Below are 23362 nucleotides of genomic sequence, written 5' to 3'. Positions count from 1 at the left end.
TTTGTTGTTACACTGAGTTAATACTTCACACACACAAAAATGGTTTCCTCTAATGCGATCAGTCTTCAAGGCATGCATTGAGATGACCGACATTACGCAATAATTGACCCGCATATAACTCTATGTCTAATAGAGATATCTCTATTATTAATAGAGATATCTCTATTCCTGTCATAATAGAGATATCTCTTTTTCTAACAGAAATATCTCTTTTCTTAATAGAGATATCTCTTTTTTTGGATTAAATGTCAAGAATATTAACAGTTTCTTGCAAACTATTTCTTTTGGTTTATCTTTCAAGTGTACCCAGCCAGTACAACATAAATGCTATCGTGCTTTAAAAAATGAAAACAAAAAAAGTCTGGCACAATATGCCTGCAATTCGTGCCTTTTGAGAACACTCACGCTTTTTTAGTCACAGTTGACAGCTTACTATTATCACTCTGACGCAATAACTGTTTGGAAATAATGGGAAAAAAACCTCCCCTGCCCTGTAATGTAAATCGTATGCATTTACCTTCTTTTTTTTACTACACAAATTCGACAATTGAACTGGCCCTCTCTAGCTTTCCCACACCTGAATGTTCCTGCATTTTCAATTAATTATTAATTGATTAATTCGTGATTATTCTAAGCATGCATTAATTCCATATCACATATACTCATTCGTAATCCATCTTTTAGCCCATGGCTAAGGGCGTCCCATTTATATATCTACGATTCTAATTTCCGACTGACTCCATTTTTGGCTTCCGACTTAAGAAAAAAATACATCCCAGTCTAGAACCCCCAGCCCAAACACAACAGATTTGGTCCATTCATGAAACTATACAAATGCAATGCTCTACATTCTGTCACGGTGAATTTCATCCGTATATAATGCAATCTCAGATGCTGCGAGGTCGGTGCCATGGGCGTGGTGATGGGGATGATATATCCCCGGTGATGAGGAGGGTATATCCCGGGTGATGGGGAGGACAAATCCCCCACACACGTTTTGACCAGGGTAAGGGCCATTTTATCATTTCCCCTCCCCCCTCAGATTTTATTGTGGTTGTGAGAAACAAAAAAACCCTTATTTGAGGTTAATTTTTAAGTTTTCAATGGTCCAAAGTGCTTTTGAAATGCTTGTGAAAAACGGGAGAACAAACAGTACAAACGCTTACATGCACTGTTTGTATATGTAATGTTCCGCGCAACACCCACATTGAATCATGAACACCGTCCCCTAGTGTTACGTAGTGTCCAGACCCCCAGTTCATCGGGGTACGCCCGAAGGCAGAAGGTTCGAAAGTCCGGATCTTCTTTAGTCCGAAGTTTCGATAGTCCGAATACACAAAATTTTCATAAGAGGGGGTTTGTTAGTCCGAAAATGAAATAAGGTTCGTTAATCCGAACATTTGAAGAAATAGTCCGAAGGTTCATTAGTTCAAAGGTTCGGTAGTCCGAATTTAGAATAAGGTTAATTAGTCCGAAGGTTCAGTAGTCCAACGAAAATAAAGTTTACTTGTCCAACGGTTCATTATTCCGAATCCACAATAAGGTCTGATAGTCCGAATCGACAACTAGGTCCTATAGTCCAAATCGACAACAAGGTTCTATTGTCAATTCGGACTATCGAACCTTATTGTCCATGCGGACTATCGAACCTTATCGTCCATTCGGACTATCGGACCTTACTGTCGATTCGAATTATCGAACCCTATCTTTTTTCGGACTATCGAACCTTCGGACTATTTAACCTTCTTCTGTTTTCGGACTAATGGGCCCTTCTGACTATCGAACCTTCGGACTATTGAACCTTCGGAATAACGAACCTTCGGACTAATGACCCTTCGGACTAAAGAACCTTCGGACTATCGGGCTGTGACCCAGATCATCATCTTCAGTTGTATTAAAACATCCCCATAGAATCTCCGGGCAACCAAATCGATATGTATCCAAAGTTAACATCCTAGATATAGACGCAGGATTTGTTCGGAAGAGGAGTGAAGGGTGAATTACTTCAGAGTCTGCAAATCTTCACTGAAAATGGACGCGGCGGTACAAACTCCCAAGAGGCTATAATCAGAATTTTAAGTTCAAGTGTCCGTAAGATCACCGAATCAACAACTAGGTTATCCTTTTAAGGAAGACCGCAGTTTCTCGCCGATTATTTCAGGTACGAAATTGTATTGTGTTGAGATCAAAAGTTAAGACGGGCTATGACATTCAAGTATATTTTCATTTTTAATACCGCTCCAAAACGTCGCTGATGTTGTACAATCTAAGCATACACTGTAAACAAAACCCGTAAAAACACTGTCCTTTTCCCGCATTGTTTACGGTTTATTACCGTTATTGCTCGAACCGTCACAAGAAAGAACGTGCTACGTGCATTTCCCGTAAAACTTGGTGACCTGACGCAGGCTGGGATTCACAATGCTTTGTATTCGTAACTTTTCAAAACCCCTCCCCTTTCAAACCCTCACAACCGCCTAGTTTTTAAAGCTGTGATTCGTGTGCACTCACGCAAGGTTCGCTACGTGCTGATCATTGTACTGTGAAAGCCGTAATGCTTTAATATTGCGGAATTTGGAGAGCCAAACAGCTAATTCTGCGGTGTTGACCAGCAATAGGTTGACCCTTTCTGCGGGATCGGTAAAAAGTTGTAAATGAAAATTACAACTTACAGATGCAAGTTATGTTACAACTTAAAGATAATTTCACATTAAGTGATTTGAAAACCACTATGCCTGTAAAAGACAAGCTGTAAAACGTATGCATACCCCACTCCCAGCTGCAGTAACTGGAACCTACCCCCCTCCCTACCCCTACACTCAGCTCTGACGCCACCCACTTTGTATTCCATTACATTACGCAAATTGCCGTCAAATTTACGGGAAATTCGCGTTAAAATTACGGTCACCGTCATTTTTCAAAACCCGTAACTGACCGTAATTTTACGGTCTTTTGTTGGCAACCCGTTTGACACTGCTTTTACCGTAAAATTACGGGCAATTTTTTTACAGTGTAGAGTCAAGCAAACTCAGTTATTCGAGTGCGAGCAGAAGAAGCCTTAGATGACACGATAGATGCTCGAGGTCTGGTGAACTTTGCTTTCCTGAAACATCGGCAAAAGAGATAGTTGCAAAAGTATTTCCGATAGGTTGAGCTGACGACTGTTATGAGGATAGGGTTGATGCAAGAATTTGAGTAAGTCAACACCTCACTGAGCAATCTCAGGTAGGTCAGGGCGTTAGAATTGTTGAGGATGGTGTCGTTTATCTGGAACAAGAGCTCAAAAATGAAGAATGGCAACCAGCAGACGGTGAAGAGAATGACGATAGCCAGGACAAGATAGGCCAAACGCTTCCTAGAGCTTATCTGTGACCTCTTGTCGTGTACCTCACCGGGGAGGGCCCGTGTGCTCATAATCAGCTTCCTTGACACCAAGCAGTAGTAGCCGTTAATAATCACAAGTGGGATGATAAACAGCAGCAAACCTCTGAAGATAGCATGGAGCTTGCCTTCCAGTGAAGTGTGGCTGATGTAGTTGCACCAGCTAAAGAACTCGTTACCTCGGACGTGAGAGAAGATAACAATAGGACAGGACGCGACAATTCCGAGGAACCAGATGACTGAGATGGTGACAAATGTACGACCAGAGCCACGGGAACGTGGGTAATTCATCGGCGTGACGATGGCGCGGTACCGGTCATGGCTTAGGGCCACCATGGAGAAAATGGACACGGACTGAGAAGCAATAACAGAACCTTGAGAGAGTTTGCACATGAGGTTGCCAAAGGGCCATCGGAAATAGATCATCTGGTAGAGCCGGAGAGGTATGCAAAAAAACAGCAGCAAGAGATCGCCAACAGCGAGGCTGGCTACTAGCGCGTTGGGGCGGTTCCGCATAGAGCGGTTAACTAAGACGATGAAGATGATGCAGCTATTTCCCACAAAACCTACTACTGTTAAGATCAACATTATAACGCCGATGGCATTAATGACGTTCTGATCCAAGTCTTCTCCCATCGCCAACTCCTCCGTGCCATTGGTGAAATAAGAGTACGACATGGCGTCTTGCTCAAAAAGAAGCCTCAGCTGAAATGGAAGAAAATGGAAAATGCTTTGTTAAAATTGAACAGATATATAAAATTGAACAGATAAAATTGAACAGATATATAACAGATATGCGTCGGTATTTGTAAACCTCTGTAGACAGATACCGTTTTGTTTCAAAATAGAAACATGCTGTTCCTAAATGTGACCCGAGACCTTAATGTATTCCGACCCTATAAATGTAGACCCTATAAATAGAGCCCTGCATGTAGTCCTTTTTACACAAATGTAACCCGAGCATTTAATGTAGACTTTACCCTGCACTTAAATGTATCCCGAGCATTACTGTTTATCTGAAACATCACTTTGACTATTAAAGCTATTGGTTAGTGTGGAGCGTATATAGGCAGCCCTCATTCTACGTCGGGTATTGAGAATTGATTAACTTTCCAATGCCGGCTTCAATTTAATTTTTTCTCAAATAATTTGGTCAAATTCCTTTACCTCGGCTAACCAGAATTATGTGTGAGTCAGTCTTTTGTCAGCAATGCCGGAAAACCAGCGACATTATACGATTGAGTGGTAACAGACTCGGGGCCGTTGAAGCCTCATTCCCGATAGCAATATCAACACGAGATATGACCAATTATCGATATGCCCAGAACTCCAAATCAGGCAAGAGCTTCGTCATCATCGTGGAACACGTAGTTACCTCAGGTTCAAGTGTAAAACAAACTAGCAAAATGACAACCCTACCTCTCCACAATCTCATGAATGACTGTCATCAAGTCTAAGACAACACAACGAAGCAATGACGTATGTCACAAGTACGGCGCAGCTCAACACTTCTAGTAAACGTATACTGGTTTATGTTTATCTACAAACGACGAGAAAGATGTTGAACTGCAAAATCAACATAAATGAAACGGGCAATCAACTTAGGAAACAACCGAGCATTTCCTTTCATGGCGTCGCGGGGATTCCTTCAACAATTATGTCAAATATATGACGTGTCATGACACACGTAGTACTTCAACAATCCATGAAAACGTACATGCCAACAACCGAAAGATCACCTATACTATTTCCGTAAACTGCGAGCAATTCATCATCCAGATGTTATTGTTAAGTTTTGGGGTTTTTTTTAAATGGAGTTAACCTTTACATGAAGTTCTGCCCATCTACAATCACATGGATCATGCGTGCTTTTATTTGCTACATCGTTATTTTCGTCAGGTTAAATCACTATACTCCTAATAAACTGTTAGGCATATCAGCTTGATAACCGTTACATGTTCTACCGTAAATTCCATGTCGTATTATATTCCCGATTAAAGGAAAAAACTCGTCATCGTTATTGTTTACCTCGGTTATGATCAACCATGATTGTTTCAGCATGCACACGTACGTTAATAAGCCGCTCATGAAACTATGATGAAACCAATAAAGCATGCATACTGTTTTGACAGTATACATCTCATGGTAAACAGATCAGATCCCTTTCCAATTAATATGATGGGATTTCCTTTACTCTTCGTGGCGGCAAGGGGACAACACGTGCACTATTAACTGAGTAGAAAGCAAATTTAGCTAGAGACGTTTCTCCGAATTCTCGTCGTAATCTGCGTCTCTGCGTCGCTGCTAATAATGACATATAATTTAGATATCAATTTTCTCCTCGAGGGTGACAATAAGGTAATTATTTGAATAATACTTAAAAAAGGGGGATCGGCTGTCGTCGGAGTTTTAATTTGATCATACATCTTTATCCTGACACCGACTTATCGGGTGTTGTCTTTTTGTTTCATGCTAAAACCCCGACAAATGGTCCTGTTTATCTGCTCATTATAGGACGTGGGATTGAACGAGGTGCCTCCCATGTCAAACCACTCTTGCATTCAATCCACGGCCAAACCACGTCTTCCCTCCTTCGTCAAATTTGGAATGTCAATTATGCGATCAATTCTGCGTAATTTGCTTCAGTGCCTACATGTGTTTGTTGGGGTTTGTCACTTTGATTAAATTTCATCTGTTAATTAATCGTGCCGGTACACAAGGGCAGCCATTAAGCACAAGCCCTTTTTTTATTGGAATTCCACAAGGCGAATCGAACCGTAAAGAAAGATCTCAAACATAGGCCTACAAGGAAACAACCTGGATGACGCATAAGATCTCCATCTGAACCTTTGCAATGTAAAGCTCATTATAGCAACATTAATTACACGTTTTCCCTGCCAATTTAATTAAAAACTCGTTCAATTTAACGTTTAACATGAATGCTCTCTTAAATGAGCATTCGTACAGCTAAAAGAGTCGTTCGAGTTATTTGAACAGTCTTTTGATGAATAAGTTCATTCAAATTTAAATAGTCGTTCATTTAAATCAGACGGTCATTTAAATAAGTGGAAGGCCTCAGAAAGAGGTTGAAAGAGAATTCGATTTCATGAACTGGCAAAAAGCTTTTACATATCTACATTCAAATTCGTTCTTGTAGTATGCGCTTTTTGCTGATTCGCATTTGCTGATAATGGAAAGATAGCAAAACCCTAGTATTTTCAGATTATAACCTTTGTTAACTTATAATTATAGACATGGTCCACCTAATTATAAATAGAACTAGAAAGCACTCAGAGAGTGAAAACCTCCGCCAAGGCTAAATAATTCCCTGCTATATTGTCAGTATATCCAAAAGAAATACTTGCACACAATTTGGTGAAGAATCCTTTAAAAACATCCTGGATTCCGGATCACTTCCAAAATCTAATTGACTTGTAATTGTACCAAAACCATACCTAAAACAAGTCATGGAAATCCTTCCGTAACGTTTTCAGTTATCTTGTTAACAGACAAACCAACCAACAAACCAACAAACTAACCAAATCCAATGAAAACATAACCTCTTTGGCCGAGGTAATAAAAAAGAATGAACAGCACTTATCCTGTACACACAATCACAAGTAAAAAAAAACCCCAAATCCTGTCTTGATTTCATTATGACTCAAGAGACAAGCTTAGACACAAAAATAACATAATAATGACAGAAAGGAATTATTCGAATCAAGACAATGATTATGGAACAAAAATATAATTCAGAACAACATACATTTAAAATGTTTAACAATAGGCCCTACCTACTCCAAACTAAATCACATTTGAATTGATCATTCAGAATTTGAAATAAATTGACTCTGGACGAAAAAGAAAAACCACAGATAAAATATCATGTACGCTTCGATGACTTTTAATTTTATTGCACCAATTACAAAAAGACAGGAGAAATTAAACAAAAAATGGTGTTATTTAAGTTATTGTTTAGTCGCTGGGACCGCGACTTCCCGTGCACTATAATCGACTGAATGACAATTATTTTCCGAGTGCTTACATAGGGATCGTACATTGGAGGGTGCAATTATCGAAAGCGGAATCCACTTACGAGACCGAACAATTGTGAATAATGTTTTCGTTGTTTTCTCAACATGTATATAGTACACACTGAGCTAAACTTCAACAAGTTGGTTGTACTCAGTGGACAAAACACAACTTAATTTGAAAATATTAGAAACCAGTACTTAGGATTTCACATGCATCGGTATATAATATTGAATTATCTTACAAAGTACAGCTTAGCAAGAAAAATGTACAATATGAAATATTACAATTCCAAAGCAGAAGCCAAAATATTCTATGTAAGGTTATTTCATTCCTATAATCCTGTAGTTATTTTAATTCCGAAATTCCTTGGGCGGTCAGGAGGTGGATCTCACGATAGCACACAAACATAATGAGTCCCAAGTACGTACGCATTTTTGAACTGTGGCTTTATGTGAGACAACAGGCAATTGCACGTCAATGTCAAATAGTGACACGACGGGAGAAAACTCTAATTAACACGCTCAAATAATGCGAAATGCTCACAAAAACTAATTAACAGTTTCTACATAATGTCCCCTATTTGTACAAACATCCTAAAAGGTGAGAACTAAGAAATCATCCACGGTCATCCACCGTCATCTCAAAAGTGTGAAGAATGGCTGACGCCAAAGCCCAGTCACGTTGCAACAACGCGGCGGCGACCCACCAATTTATGCGCATACTCAAATAACTATTCTCATTGATCCACTTTTAACAGGCTGAGCGATCAAAAGGTAATTTACATGTAAATAAAATACCACATGGAACATAATTTCAGAATTCTTAGATTATTGGGGCACTGTACGTCAACAGCGGACCGCATACACGCTGCATGGGGTCGCATGCAAATTAGGGCATATGAAAATTGCGTCTAATATGGAAAATCCCGTACCCAACATTAAATAAAACAATTGAAACACTATCTGGACAATAATGACGTAACTCGGAAATAGCGTTTACTGCTCAACAGGATCAGCATGAATTACATCAAAAGATGCCACTTATTGTTTGTTACTTATGATCCAAACAAATCCATAGCTCCACCTGGAAGTGTAGCTGTGCATTTCTTTTTGAAGCTGGAGTGGTTATAGCCTAATGATATAGACACAGCTAGATCGGCATTATCCTCAATTGTTGAGTTTCCAAATGGAACATCTTTACGTAATAATCCACTGACCTGCTGGTTTATGAGGGTAGTAATAATATGACATTTTCTCCGATGTAAAACAATGTGGATGTATGAAGTGTTCTTTTACGGTTTGTTTTTGTTCATTGAAGGCCAATTCAAAATGTGCGTCACTAATTGGTGACGTTTGGCGTTATTGTCAGCTCTAAGCATTAACATCAGCTCAAAGAGTAAAGACTTTACACCCACTGACGCGTGAATGCGTGATGACATTGAATATATAAATCTCAATTTGCATATTACTGGTCCAGACGTATACATTAATTATGAGATAAGCTTGTGTAGTATAGTTGGAAGACTACTAATATCTCGCGAATATTTTTTTGACGAGACCTTTAAAACATTTTCTTTTTTAAAATTTACAAAAGCGTATAGTTAAGTGATTCAGGCACTGATTTTCCAGTGCACGGGTAGCCTGTTCCCCTTTAGACAATAGTTGCAACTGCAGGTTCTACCGTTGCTGTATTTTACAATAAACCAGTGGAAAAGATATTGTGCCTTTTCAACTACATCAGGTTCAAATAATGTATAATGGAATGAAAAAAATTACTTTTTAATTTGTAATAATTTATTGAAGCGCATAGTTGTTAAGATGATAAACATCACTGCTCATTCAGTTCAGTCGGGTTCATTTATTTTCCGCTTGGTCAATCACAAGAATAAATTCTGTCATGAAGAATTGACACAGACGCCAAGTCACGTTTTATTGGGATTCTACAAAACCGTTATGACGTGTAGTGAAGGATATAATAATGCCCTACCGATGATGTCATCAAACCGAATTCCTATTTTTTCCTTACAGGTAAAAACAATTTTGGCGCTAAAGAAATATCTTGCTTGGCAGTGAGGGCAATCTCTTCATTATGATTGCCATCGCAACGTCACAACGGTTTCGTGGAATCCGAAATATCGTTTATGACTCGTTAAATTGAAGGATGTTCGTGTAATCGCAGAGGTCACACTATTCAACACCCTCTCTGTTTACGTGAAGTATAATCTGAACGGAAGAGGACACCGAGACCTGCTCATCCAAGCGGGTAAGATCCGCATGGACAGAAGTGGTCGGACACCTAATGAAAACTGTCTCTTTTTGTGTAGTATTTTCTTTTTCGTTTCGGCAAACAACTGGGATAACACCCCCACAGAAGAACCACACATGTCTCTTTCCATCTTAAAATCACTAAATAATTTTGACAGGTGGAAAACACAGACTACCAGGAAAAACAGTGGCATGAGCCGCGAGGCACTCATGCCGAGTGCGTGCGAACACCTGGCGCAGCCGTCAGGTTAACACGCGGCTACTTTATAAAATAGTTATTAGACTACCGTGAGTTGCTGCGCAAGGCCCGCATTATATCACACTGCAAAGAAATCGGACCGTTTGAATATAAACTGACGTCGCAGTTGTCACGTTGTAAGCGCAGCTGCAAAAGGTGATACTGCAAGACCTTACCAAAAGAGCGATTACAAAACATGTAATCGGGTATTTTCACGGAACAGTTGAATGCATACCACCTGCTGTCTTTTAAGGTACAATTGCCGACGACAATGCTTCGGGTCTAGCGTCCGTCTGTACTTAAGGACGAAAAATAATTGTTTTTTATACAAATTGTTTATTCAATGGCATCAAATGAGTTATGACATTTCTAACAGACAAGAGACTCCATTAAAAACCACGGTAAGGGAACAAAAGTGAGTTCAGAATTATCTTCCATTTTTCTTTAATAGCAGCGAGAGTCATTTAAACAAAATTCCGGCCGACATACACTTTTTTGCCTGGAATTAATTCTGTCAATTCAGGGCAAAAAGTGCATGTCGGCCGGAATTTCTATTTTGACATTTATATTAAAAACTTAAACATGTTATTAATATTTTTCCAGTTTGCAACACCTCTTAGACTGTTACAAAATCGTATATCATTTCAATACTAGCATGATTTTAGTATCTTAGTGAAATTTTAATTGACAAACGAAATAACGCATAAATACAAAAGAGACATAGTACACAAAATTAGCCTTTTTCATACCTTGGTAGGCCAGAGTGCAGTTTTTCAAGCTTAAGATGCTGTTCAGTGAACTCGGCTTCTTTAAAGTTGGTACATGTATACACGTGCAATTTTGGGTGTGGTACCCTCAAAAATAGACTTTCAGATAATTGTTCAGCATTACATTTTTCCAATGAGACATCAAACAAAAAACTGGGCACACGATATGTAATTAAAATTCAAAAGCCAGCAGGACCTAGTGTGTGCATGTACGTGCTTTTGCGTCAATGCAGTTTATGAATAATAATCTAAACACGTGTGCATGTACATACATACAGACTGCAGTGTGAATGTAGGTTTTGCGATCCAGCGAGAGGAAAATACGCCTCTTACACTACTCGCAACCGTATCAGAGATATTGATATGCACGTAGACGTTGGCCTACCATGATTGCGGAGCAATGCTGCAAACTGGCCACAAACATAACTAGGATCGGACCAGGCGAATACCAACCGCGTGATTCCAAAACAATCATACATGTATGAGCTGATACGCCACTAGATAGGACTATTTCGCTCAAAACTTTCTGAACTGGAGCGCGCCATTTAAAACCGTTTTTTTTTTCAGTATACAGGCCTGCAAATGCAAACACACCAATTTATCTGTTACAACTTAGACATTATATTCCTTTAAATATCGTTGAGAAAAAAAAACAGATTCGGAAATTTCGGAAAAGGCAAGTATAAAACAGCTTCATCATGTGAAAGAGGTATATATGTAACAGACATGTACAACGGCTTTACCATTACCCCTCACGAATCATTCCTTGCGTGGCTAAGGACATGGACGTTATTTATTAAAACGTTCAAGGTTTGTTTTGGTTCTCTCAACCATGACGAATTACTGTGACGGCAATATTAAAACAAAATCTGGCACGATACTTCAAATATTGCATTCGATGTCTCCGTAGAATAAAAACTGGCTATTAAAACTCAAATGACATAGATCGACTAAGTCGATATATAATTATGTACTCGGTCATACTACAGGTAATTTCAGGTGTGTCAGTAACGGATGAACGGCTGTCTTTTCTTGATTTGCTGAATCGCCTTACATAATTTCAGCAAAAGCAGTCGGTCTCTCCAGGGGCGGCAGAACCGGGAGGAGGTGGCACTTGCCCCCAGATTTTCCCAGGTCAACAAAAGTGCCCCTCTCGAGTCCCCCTGGAGATAAAAACAAAACTGCCACTCAAACGCACATTTGTGAAAGCAAAATTTTATGATCGCGCTACAAATAAAATACTCTTGTAATGAAATACTCTAATGCAACCTGCCCCTTAAAACACAAATACCCCTCTCGCAATAATTAATTTGTGCCCCTCTCGAGATGGAAAATTGGCCATTAAAAACAACGGTGCTCCTCTCGCGATAACTTCTCCAGATGGAAAACTGCCCCTCGAAAGCACAATTCGTTCCCCGCTCGCAACATTAAACTTGTGCCCGCTCTCAAGATGGAAAACTGGCCCCTTAAAAATAATACTGCTATTCACGCAAATAAAATGGTCACCGAACTGGCCATCAAAAGTAGTTAAAAACTAAATGGTCTCTGTACATAACTAGGTAAAGGAAACACAAAGAGCAAGATGGACCACGTGTTCATATTTTGTTCCTCGTCATAAATAGGTTTATTGCGAAATGAAAATATTCTTTTCCTCCACCTTCACACCGACGGAAGGTGCCCCTTTTTTCTGAGCAAGTGCCCCTTTTTAGCGTCGCCCCTAGTTTAAAAGCGTTCCGCCGCTCCTGGGTCTATCATGTCATTAATTAAAACCACACTTCCCTCAAATAAGGTTTACGGGAACAAGCAGCCTGTGGAGAAACATCGCAACAACAACACATTTTTTTTCGATACATTTATTTCGATGCTGCATAAGGATGATACATAATACATAATGTTATATATTCAAATGGACAATACATACGAGATATATTTATAATAGTGAACATTAACTAAATGGCAACATCTAGGTCCAGGGTGAAGCATCAGCATTTGTTCCCCAGCCTATGGACAGACAGACAAGTGACAGACATACATGGAAAGACAGAGCACAGACAAAGGTGTAAGACAGTAATCAAGGCCGTTATTATCCCTATTACATTTTTTAGTATGCAATTAACAAATGAGGTTTTAGTTTTCTAGCAAAAATAGAGAGAGTGGGTGATGATTTAAAAGAGTCATCAAGACTATTCCAATATAGAGTGCCACGTTGGACAACACTATTTTTGGACAGTGAATTTTAACAATTTTAATTTGCAAATAAAGGCCCAGAGTGTTCACAATAGCCAGTTTTAAAAATTACTCGAACTGCTCGTTTCTGGAGAGTAAGCAGTTTGTTGCATTTAGGAGTTGGACTACCCCCAAGTCAGAATTGAGTAATTTAAACACGGTAAAACAAATGAGTTGTACAAGGTTAGCAATATGCTACTAGGTAAAAAGTATTTTAGACGGTTCATTATACCAATATTTTTTGATATTTTAGCTGTTATAACGTCTATATGATTCTTCCAAGTTAAGTTCTCATCAATATGTATTCCCAAAAATTTGGTACCCTTAACCTGATCAAGATTAGTATCATTTAAAATTATAGGAACAGACTGAGTGTACTTGTACTGGCTAGCACAAAATATTACATAATTAGATTTAAGAACATTTATACATAATTTATTGGCTAAAAGCCAAGTAGTGAGTTTCCGGAGCTCAAGATTAAGGTTCTGTACCGCTAGGTCTACAGTTTTGTCAGTATATAATAAACTTGTGTCATCTGCAAATAAGCAAAATGTAATAATATCTGGAGTATTGCAGATGTCATTAATGTACAAGATAAACAATAAGGGACCCAATACAGAGCCCTGTGGTACACCGCAAGTTATAGGCTGTTCTGTAGATTTTACAGAATTATACAAAACATACTGGGATCTGTCACATAAGTAACTTTTAAATAAGTCTAGGGCTATTCCTCGGATACCATTATGTTCTAATTTACGAATCAAGATATCATGGTTAACTGTATCAAATGCTTTCGATAAATCCAGAAAGATACCAACAGAAAAATGTTTGTCATCTATATCATTACACAATTTTTTAACTACATAAGATGTCGCTAAATCAGTAGAGCGATTACGTCTAAAACCAAACTGTGATTCTGAGAGAATGTCATGTTTATATAAAAGATATTAATCGCGTATAGATTAACTTTTTAAATAGTTTCGGAAATGTTGATAAAACAGAGATGGGTCTGTAATTTCCAATATCATGTTTGGAGTCTTTTTTATATATCGGTATAACCTGAGCTATTTTTAACCCATCAGGAAAAACTCCAGCTGTTTTTAATAGGGATTTATTGAAGATGTCAGCCAGCGGTTTAGCCAATGAATACTTGGCCTGTTTAATAGCAAAAGAGTTTAATTCATCAAATCCAGGGGCCTTTCCTGGAGGAATTTTGTTCAGAGTGTCCACAATCTCTTCTTGCGTAATGGGAGTCAAAAAGAGTGAATTCGAACACCTTTCACTCAGGAATGCCTCAATGGGAGTATTACATAATGGTAGCTCACTGGCAAGTTTGCTTCCTATGTCAACAAAATACGTGTTAAAGGCGTCAGCAATTTCTTTGCTATCAGTGATTTTGTTACTACCAGTACTGAAATAAGTAGGGTTCATTTTTTGTTTACGCCTATTGAGTAGTGAATTTATAGGTTTCCAAGTACCTTTAATTTTAATTTTTTTGTTGATTACATTTTTTGCTTAAATAATTTTTCTTTAATAATTTTATAACAGAGTTGAGTTTATTTTTATACAAAGTATAATTAAATTTGTTCTGTGAAGTAAGGTTTTTAAGAAACGTCTTGTACAAGTGATTTTTCCTCCTAATTGAGTTGTAGATACCCTCGGACATCCACGGAGACTTTGATTTATCATAACGATATTTAACTTCAACCACAGGAAAATGTCTGTCATAGAGTTGTTTAACATGAGCTAAGAAGTTATTATACATACAATGGATATCATTCATTGACATTATACAATCCCAATCAGTCTCATTCAGATCATGAGTAAAATTTTCAATATTTTCGGCATCAAAAACTCGCCTTTTATAATTTGTATTGGTCTGAGCACTTTCTCTAAAGTTATCAATGATTAAAAATACCGGAAGATGGTCACTGATGTCAGTTATCAGAACACCTGAAGTATGGTTCAAATAATCATTTGTTAGGATATTATCAATTAAAGTTGCACTATCAATAGTAATCCTAGTCGGTTTGTTTATGGTGGGATAGAATGACTGAGAATCAAGAATATTCATACAATTTTGCACAGTATTATCGATATCACACTGCATTAAATTTATGTTATAATCACCCAAAATATAACATTTTTTGTTCTCGGTATTTAAGCGACTTAATATTTCCTCAAAATGATCTGTAAAATTATTACATGATAAACACGGGGGTTTATAGACAATTCCAATGATAACATTTGATTTATTGGAATTAACAAGCTCTATAAAAAAATGATTCTGCTTCAGAGTTGTTAATACATAAATCATTACGAATTTTATACACAAGATCTTGTTTTACATAAAGTACAACTCCACCACCTCTTCTATTTTGTCTGCAGGAACCTTCTAATGTATAATCTGGAATCTGGACTAAGGGATCATTTATGTCCTTTAACCATGATTCTGAAACCCCTATGACTGAAAAGCTTGTTTGCAGTAAGTTTACATATTGAACAATACTTGTTATATTTTTGGGCAAACTACGAGCATTAATGTGTAGTCATTTAGTATTGGTGCTGAATTTAAAAACATTCAGGAACTCATCTTGGTCATAATATTGACATGGGATTTCCGGTACTTGAAGATTTAAATCAGGATCTATATTGTTATTCATACCAGAGTCGTGAATTGCTTGACTCATTCAAATAATTAAGCATATTTACAACAAACTACTGAATATCAAAAACGAATAGAATGGGAGTAAACATTTGTGATATGCTGCCTTACACCAGAACACATAGAAAAATAAACACAACAAATAAGTATATAATTGCATGCATACATGTATCCGTGGACATGTAGCCATTAGAGTGGGTTGGCATCCCCAGATCTGTAGACTTGAAATGCACCGCTGTGGAGCTTGTAGGTGATGACGGGAGGAATTGACCATGGAATGTAGGCGAATTTAACCGCTCGTCGCTTCTTATTCTTGGCAGGTGGTAATCTCTTAACTGCTTCCTGGCATTTCTGACTCTGCTGGTGACATCATCTGAGATGAAAATATTCGCAAATTTGAATGGGTTGTTCCGCAAGGATTTAGATGCTTGTTTGAGAATGTTTTGTCTATCACTGAAGCATAAGAGCTTACAATGGATGGGACGTGGCCGGGTGTTACGGGTGCCGGTGCTGTCTTGTGATGATCGATGTGCGGGGGTACGGTGGGCTCTTTCAACTTCGATATCTTGACCATATTCTATTTTCATATGTGATATGAAAAAGTCGGACAGAAATTCCTCACAGGATTGATCGCCTTCTGAGCCTTCGGGGATGCCGTGCACGACGATGTTATTCCTGCAACTGCAGTTTTGAAGATAATCAATCTGATTTTCAAGTTGGCCGATATGGAGATGGTTTCCACGGGTTAGACTATCCGCACTTTCCTTGATATCCTTTTGCTGTTTATCCAGATACGAAGCCGTAGCTTTCAGCTCCTCTATTTCTTTTTGTTGCATGGCGATCTTTTCTACTGACTCTTGGAGCTTCACTTCAATTCCAGTCATTCTAGTGCCCATTGTATCAAGAGATTGTAGTATCTTATCGAGTTTAGAGTTCATAGCTGTGATGTCATCTCTGCAGGTGCAGGCATGGCAGCCATCTTGATCTCGATTCACGTCATTTGGGGACAGCGGGGTGACATCTTTTTTCGAATGCCGTTTTATTCGGGTTCTGATTGTCTTCGATGATTCTGATGCGTCGGCCATGTTCTATGTTGTTAGTTGAGAAGGCTTATTGGCTTAGGGAGATGATTTTTGCGGTGTTTCCATTAATATCGGTGAATTTTCTGAGGAGTGCAATACAACCGTGTCAACTACGTATACGTCATACCTTATTATTTTGGCAGATATTCTCTTAGGCAGATATTCTCTTATGAGCCCGAGATAGGGAAGATAGTCACTATAATACTTGTGTGCACATCCGGCATTTTTTCCAACATGCTCCCGCTAGCAAACGCCCGGGCGCACAATGATTTAACTCAAGATGAACTCTCAAAATAAGCTCCGTAGATGTGTCCAGACTTGTCCCACGGCGGTGTGAAACACGCCATAGGCTTGAGCTGCTTAAGTTGATGGGTGGATGGGTGGGTGGGTGGTTGGTTGGTTGGTTGGTGAACACTTTACTTGGGGTGTATTATAATTACTGTACCTCATACATTTTCATGACCGAACACCGAATTCTAACTGGTCCATAATCCCGGGACATACCGGTATTTCGTTTTACTGTTTTGGATTTCCTCAAAAACAAAAACAGTAAACGAACCATTGACCGTTTTGTCGTTTTACAGTTTTGTAAAACGGTCAAACGGTATTAAGTCACACACAAGAAATACTTTTTGTTGTTTTTAATTGTAGAAAGCGTTAAACGGTTAGTTGCTTTATTTTTAGAGTTTTGTTTTACAAAATCATGACAATGACAAAACGGTCAATAGTCTTGTCGACCATTTTTTGATTTTAGGTTCGGCAATTAAGCAATGCACCGGAATGTTAATTAATGCGTCCTTGGGATCGAGTCATTGCCTGGGCCCCGCTCCTTACATTTCGTTCTCACGACAAAATTTGCGAATTGGCTATTGAAGAGCCGCGTCGACTTGAACCCCAGTTTCCTTCAAAATGTCTGCAACTTCATCAAACGTTTTATTACCATCCTGTTTCCATTGTGAAAAGTAATGTCCTCCCTTGAAGTTTTCCAGCGCCATTTTGCTTGGAACTCTTTAAGCCCCACCAACTTGACTGAATCGCATGAGAAGGGGGTCAGGGTCCGCGCCAGGAATCACATCACGCATTAATTATGCCGAGGTAACACTTCTTCGTGTAAAACATGGTCCCCCTCCACCCCCTTGCCCACCGCCACAAAATGCACCACGGACTGTTAACCATGACACTGGAATAAAAAAAAAAAGTCTGTATTCAATACTGACTGTTTTGCTGTTTTTCAAAGTTATTTGTGTAATCTGTAAAACAAAAATCATTGATCGTTATGCTATAATGAATTTTACTAAACTTATAAAACGGAGAAACCGTATTTATCTTAATACCGCTTGTCGTTTTATAACACTGTAAAACGACAAAACGGTCGATGATTCGTTTACTGTTTTTGTTTTTGAGGAAATCCAAAACGGTAAAACGAAATAACGGTATGTCCCGGGATTGTCCATTCACCATCACGTGCCAAATGCTATTTTTGCTGTTTACTAAGCGCGCGCGCGAGTTTTCCGCACAGGCTAAATACGCATGCGTAGTAGACTGACGCACGGGTTACCCATGCGACAGTCTACTACGCATGCGCTTTACGAAGCAATCGTGGAACGGTCGCACGGGTGAAGTACGCACGCGCTAACATCGCCCTGGCTAGCTAGCTACACACGTGTGTAGCTAGTGTGCTTACATGAAAAAAATGGTTGCACGCGTAAATGATAAATAAGCGTTTTCCCGAGCTCAATTTTGCCGAATTGGAGAATATTGTGGACAATAAAGATGCCTCTTGTACTAAACAAATAGTGCCCACAAACAATTGTGTTTACAACCGTAATCACTGAATTGCAAACGAACTGAACTTTTCGGAGGTTGAGCAATGTTATTCTTCTGGTGAGCTGGACAAGATTTTCCGAAATTTTGTTTACCCGCCAGGTGCATATTGCAACGGGAAAATCCGGTAACTGAATAAAACAAATACGTGTTTTAACATGTTTTTTTTCGGGTGGATAGTCGATATTCGCTCCCCGAGGTTTAGGAAATACCGTAGTATACTGTTCCATGCCACGCGTTTATCACAGCTTTGCCAATGGGTCTTTCAGAACTATACACCCTATTACATTCTTAATAATTTACATTTAAGGCCGTGGACAAAATGCAACATCGGCACTTTTTTGAATTGGCCAGAACTCAATAAACGTTTGCTCGATTGGAAAGTTGTTTTCTCATTGTTGAAAAACTAATGAATTCTCCAAATGTGTATCGATATTTGTGATGTATTTTGTTAAAAGCTGTGAATAGGGGCTCTTTGATTGTTCAGTTTTGGGGGGACAACCTGTATAAGGTGTTTAAATGATTTTTGTTGGATTATTTGCTGGAAGAGGACCACGTTTTAAGACTTTAAAGTGGCACGATTTGCTTCCAATGCTTGTTAAATTAAGAGTCGTATGGTGCATCCCTCTAATACAAACTAATAATCACTGATGAGTATAAAACGGCGGGCAAACAAAATTTCGGAAAATCTTGTCCAGCTCACCAGAAGAATAACATTGCTCAACCTCCGAAAACTCTTTTTCTTAACTACACGAAAACAAACTGTATGTCCACACTAGATAGGCTATGTAAGGTAGGCCATTGTGAATGCGTTTGTGACGTTGAAACCGTGCGTGTGTTTTCATATCTTTTGTTACTATCGGGTTTAATCGCATCGCAGACTGACTTACGATGCGACACCGAACGAAAATAACCACAACGTGTTTTAACAGAAAGTCACAATTACATAATATTGGATGGTACAAAGGGAATACAAGAATATGATTGCACGAGCTGTAACAATATTGCAAGAGTCGAAGACAAATTAAATGTTGTTATGCAGAGTGCAATATATTATTGTACCCCTGGAAAAAAAATCCTATATTTATTACTATTTATATCAGGCTTACTTGATCCAAATGAAACAAATCAGTCGTGCCGGTGTCGTGTTATAATCGCTGACTGCATCATTCAGTGCTTGCCAAGCCTTAACTCTACTTTTTGAAGTTGTCCTTCTTTAGTCTTGGTTACCCGGTAACTCCGATTATCTGATCTTTACTTTCGACACTTGGATCTGGACGTTTATCTACATTCAGGTACCGCACGTTAAATAGAATAGGCTATTCATCATTCCCGTTCGTCCAGAATATGAGTGATCCCGGTTGACATGACACAGCAGAGATATTAGTCTACTTCTCATGCATTTCATTGTAACGAAGAGAAACATACGATGGGGAATCTACAGAACGGTTGAACTGTCGCGAGAAATCTAGGGCACAAGTACGTGACGTTACGGATAGGAATAGATGAGAGTTCATTTAGTCAGGTGGTATATGGTAGGAATCGTGACCGACTGTCCAAAGCACCAAACTTGGCAGATAGATTCTTATGTCCATAGAGAAGATATTTAAAAGGGGTGACACCTGAAATTCTTTTGGGAAGGGTGCCTAATTTACATAAATCGTTAATACCTGCCATGTCATAATTATATTTATTCACATATTTTGGGATACTTTTTTTATTTTTATTTTTTTTTGAAAAGTATATTTTGGGGATTCTACTTACACATCCTTACTTCAATACATTTTTTCTAAAGCATATCAGAGACCGGATGATTATTAGGACATAATAAAGATTTTAAAAATGGCTACCATTATACCCTAAAGTTGCGCACATTAACCTTTTCCTCAGATATCATCAAGTAGTCTCGCCAAACATCAGTACTGATGAACTTCAAACTCACAAGGTTTAAGTGCTGGCACTAAAAATACATGGGAAATCGTGTGAAATTTGATAACATCTTGATATTTATCCCAAAACTCAATGGGGGGAGGAACGAGGTGTCAGTAAAGTGGGCATCAAATTGGCGAAGGGTTGCCTAACGTGGGAGACTTGGCAAGTTTGCAAGGAAATCCCCCAAATAAGAGATTATTGTTGCTTACAATAATTATGTCTACGTCAAAACGTTTTCTTACCAATAATTTTGGGAATTTCCTTGAACTTGTTCAAGTCTTTTACGTTAGGCAACCCTTCACCCACTTTTAAGCCCAATTTACGGAAACGTCGTTTTTCCCCGTGTTTGTTTTCTGGACTAAATATCACAATATAATCGTTGTTCACATGATTTTCCATAAAGTTTTAATAGGGTAACTGTGCCAGTTAGCAACTTGGTGAATTTGAAGCTCATCAATACTGAGGTTTGGCAAAACTATTTGATGATATTTGGAGACAAGGTAAATGCGCGCAGTTTTAGGGTACTGCAGTAACCATTTTGGATCGTTACTTTGTCCTCATAATTATTCAGTCAGCTATATGTTTTTAGAAAACTTATTGAAGTAAGGATGTGAAAGTAGAATCACCAAAATATACTTTTCAAAATATCAAAAAATCAAAATAGGGCCTATACCCAAAATATGGGAACAAATTTTATTATTACACGACGGGCATTTACGATTTATGCAAATTAGGCACCCTTCCCCCCAAAAAATAAGGTGTCACCCATTCCAAATATCTTCTCTAGGGCTATAAGAATCTATCTGCCAAATTTGGTGCTTTGGACCAGTCGGTCACGATCTTGTCAAAAATTGGGTCTAAGCAACCTGACTAATTGGAAGAAAAGTATTAAGACATGAATTTGGGGAGGAGTTGACTGATATTTGCAGAAAAATTGATGACTAGTTTCTAATAAACAAAACACTACAATTTAAAACACTTAAAACCTTGTCTTAAAAAGTTTACATGGTTGAGGGTGAATAGTCGATATTAGCTCCCATCGGTATAGGAAGTTGACAAACTATTTCCGGATGCGTGGCATCCTGAAGAAGTTTATCAACTTCCAATACCTAGGGGAGCTAATTATTACGAGTCTTCTGATGAGGGACTCGAGTCAAGTCGAGTCGAATCAGTTATCCGGTGAGACTCGAGTAGAGCCAATTTAAATTGTGACTCGAGTCGGACTCGATCTCTCTGCCATATTGCAGTATATGCGGTAATACAGTGTTGAAAAGATTTTTTTTTCGGTGTTACAATCAACTTTAAATAAGGTAGGAAATTATTTTACTTTTATGCGTTTTATTTTCGTACGGAGCAAAAACAAGTGCTCAAAATCTACATAAAAGGTCCCCACATTGATTCTTAAGGAGGTGAGAACTAATCTAGCACGTGGGTGAATATAATTAGTAAAAATAATTATCCTTGAACACTAGCACAAGCGCCACACATAATGTCAAATGTAAACATGGTTATGCTTGGAGAACAGTTAAGTATTTTCCATTCAATGTTTCGCTCACGTCAACATAGACCCCTAAACCTAGTTAATAAAATAGACTGTTGATTGGCACGAGCGATTCATCTCAAGAAAGTGAAGAAATATTCTAGTACAACGAAATCTCACCTGAAGGGTCGCTTGACAGATCTGCTTCAATGTCCTATCCTACATGCCTTCCAGTACCTTTACACAACTTGGTCTGTGCAAGCCGATCCGAACTTGGCCATGAGATCTCTTCTCAGAACTGCTCCGTGAAAACTGCTGGGAAAATAGACGACGGGCCGTTTTTATAGTCAGGCACTGCGGCCACCGATTTCGGTGCGTAATACACTGGCAAATCAAAAGACACATCTAAGAAATACAATCCGACAGGCCGACACACTGATTGGTGTATCGTGAACGCAGGAAGTCCAAACGCTATACACGTATCAGCCACTGCATCCACGGTCTGCCGTATGCAAACTGAATATCCTTCACACATTACAATCTCGTCTTTCATGGTTTGCCGATTCGCTATCAGCTATCATCTCCCCAGATAGGCAAGCAATCACCACCTTTAATATCAAGTAATCCCTGTACCAGTGTCACGGAGGAGACGCATGCATCTTCTTTAGAATTGCGACAGGAATGAGCGACAGATCTGTCTCTCCGTGTCCCCCCCCCCCCCCCCGGCACAAATAAAATATCACATGAAAAAAGCTTGAACATGGTTGCGAAATTCTGCCTTTTATTGTGTATTGACGTAACTATCCCATTGTGGATCGATTTGTAAGGATTGCTCCATGTTTGTTCTGTTTTCCCTTCTCCATGGTTGAGTCGACGTGACACGTCCAATCTGACAACTAGTGGCAACCGCCCGATTAAATTTCGAAAAAATCTGGGACAGCAGTTAACGCTAAGAGACTCTCTTTTTTCACTGTTTAAATTCGTTTCTTTCCTTTTTAAATTAACATTACACCAATCCACAAAGTGAAATGGAATGAAGAGCATACGGCGTCAATTTAAGCAAAGATAATGAAAGCAAAATGCGGCCTACTTACGAAAGCCCTGTAGTGCCATCAAGTATATATTTTGTCCAAGTTCGTTTTTATGAGTTATATATTTCGCCAAGTTCGTTTTTATGAGTTATATATTTCGCCAAGTTCGTTTTATGAGTTATATATTTCGCCAAGTTCGTTTTTATGAGTTATATATTTCGCCAAGTTCGTTTTTATGAGATACATTTTGGCCAAGTTCGTTTTTATGAGTTATATATTTCGCCAAGTTCGTTTTTATGAGTTATATATTTCGCCAAGTTCGTTTTTATGAGTTATATATTTCGCCAAGTTCGTTTTTATGAGTTATATATTTCGCCAAGTTCGTTTTTATGAGATACATTTTGGCCAAGTTCGTTTTTATGAGTTATATATTTCGC

The 23362-nt window shown here is 38.6% G+C and overlaps 1 protein-coding gene across 1 annotated transcript; it reads right to left on the bottom strand.

Annotated features, from left to right (window-relative positions):
• Positions 1-1845: 1845 nt before the first annotated feature.
• On the bottom strand, positions 1846-22156 carry LOC119727130 (neuromedin-B receptor-like). Its single transcript, XM_038198990.1, has 2 exons — positions 22075-22156; positions 1846-4086 (listed from the first exon to the last, which is right to left on the bottom strand). The coding sequence occupies exon 2, from the start codon at positions 4057-4059 to the stop codon at positions 3019-3021; it is 1041 nt and encodes a 346-aa protein (XP_038054918.1). The 5' UTR covers positions 4060-4086; positions 22075-22156; the 3' UTR covers positions 1846-3018.
• Positions 22157-23362: the final 1206 nt, after the last annotated feature.

Source organism: Patiria miniata, unplaced genomic scaffold (assembly GCF_015706575.1).
Source record: "Patiria miniata isolate m_02_andy unplaced genomic scaffold, ASM1570657v1 HiC_scaffold_20, whole genome shotgun sequence".
In the NCBI taxonomy this organism is placed as follows: domain Eukaryota; kingdom Metazoa; phylum Echinodermata; class Asteroidea; order Valvatida; family Asterinidae; genus Patiria; species Patiria miniata.
Note: the sequence above shows the minus strand (reverse complement) of the source record. Positions and strands in the feature narration are given on the sequence as shown.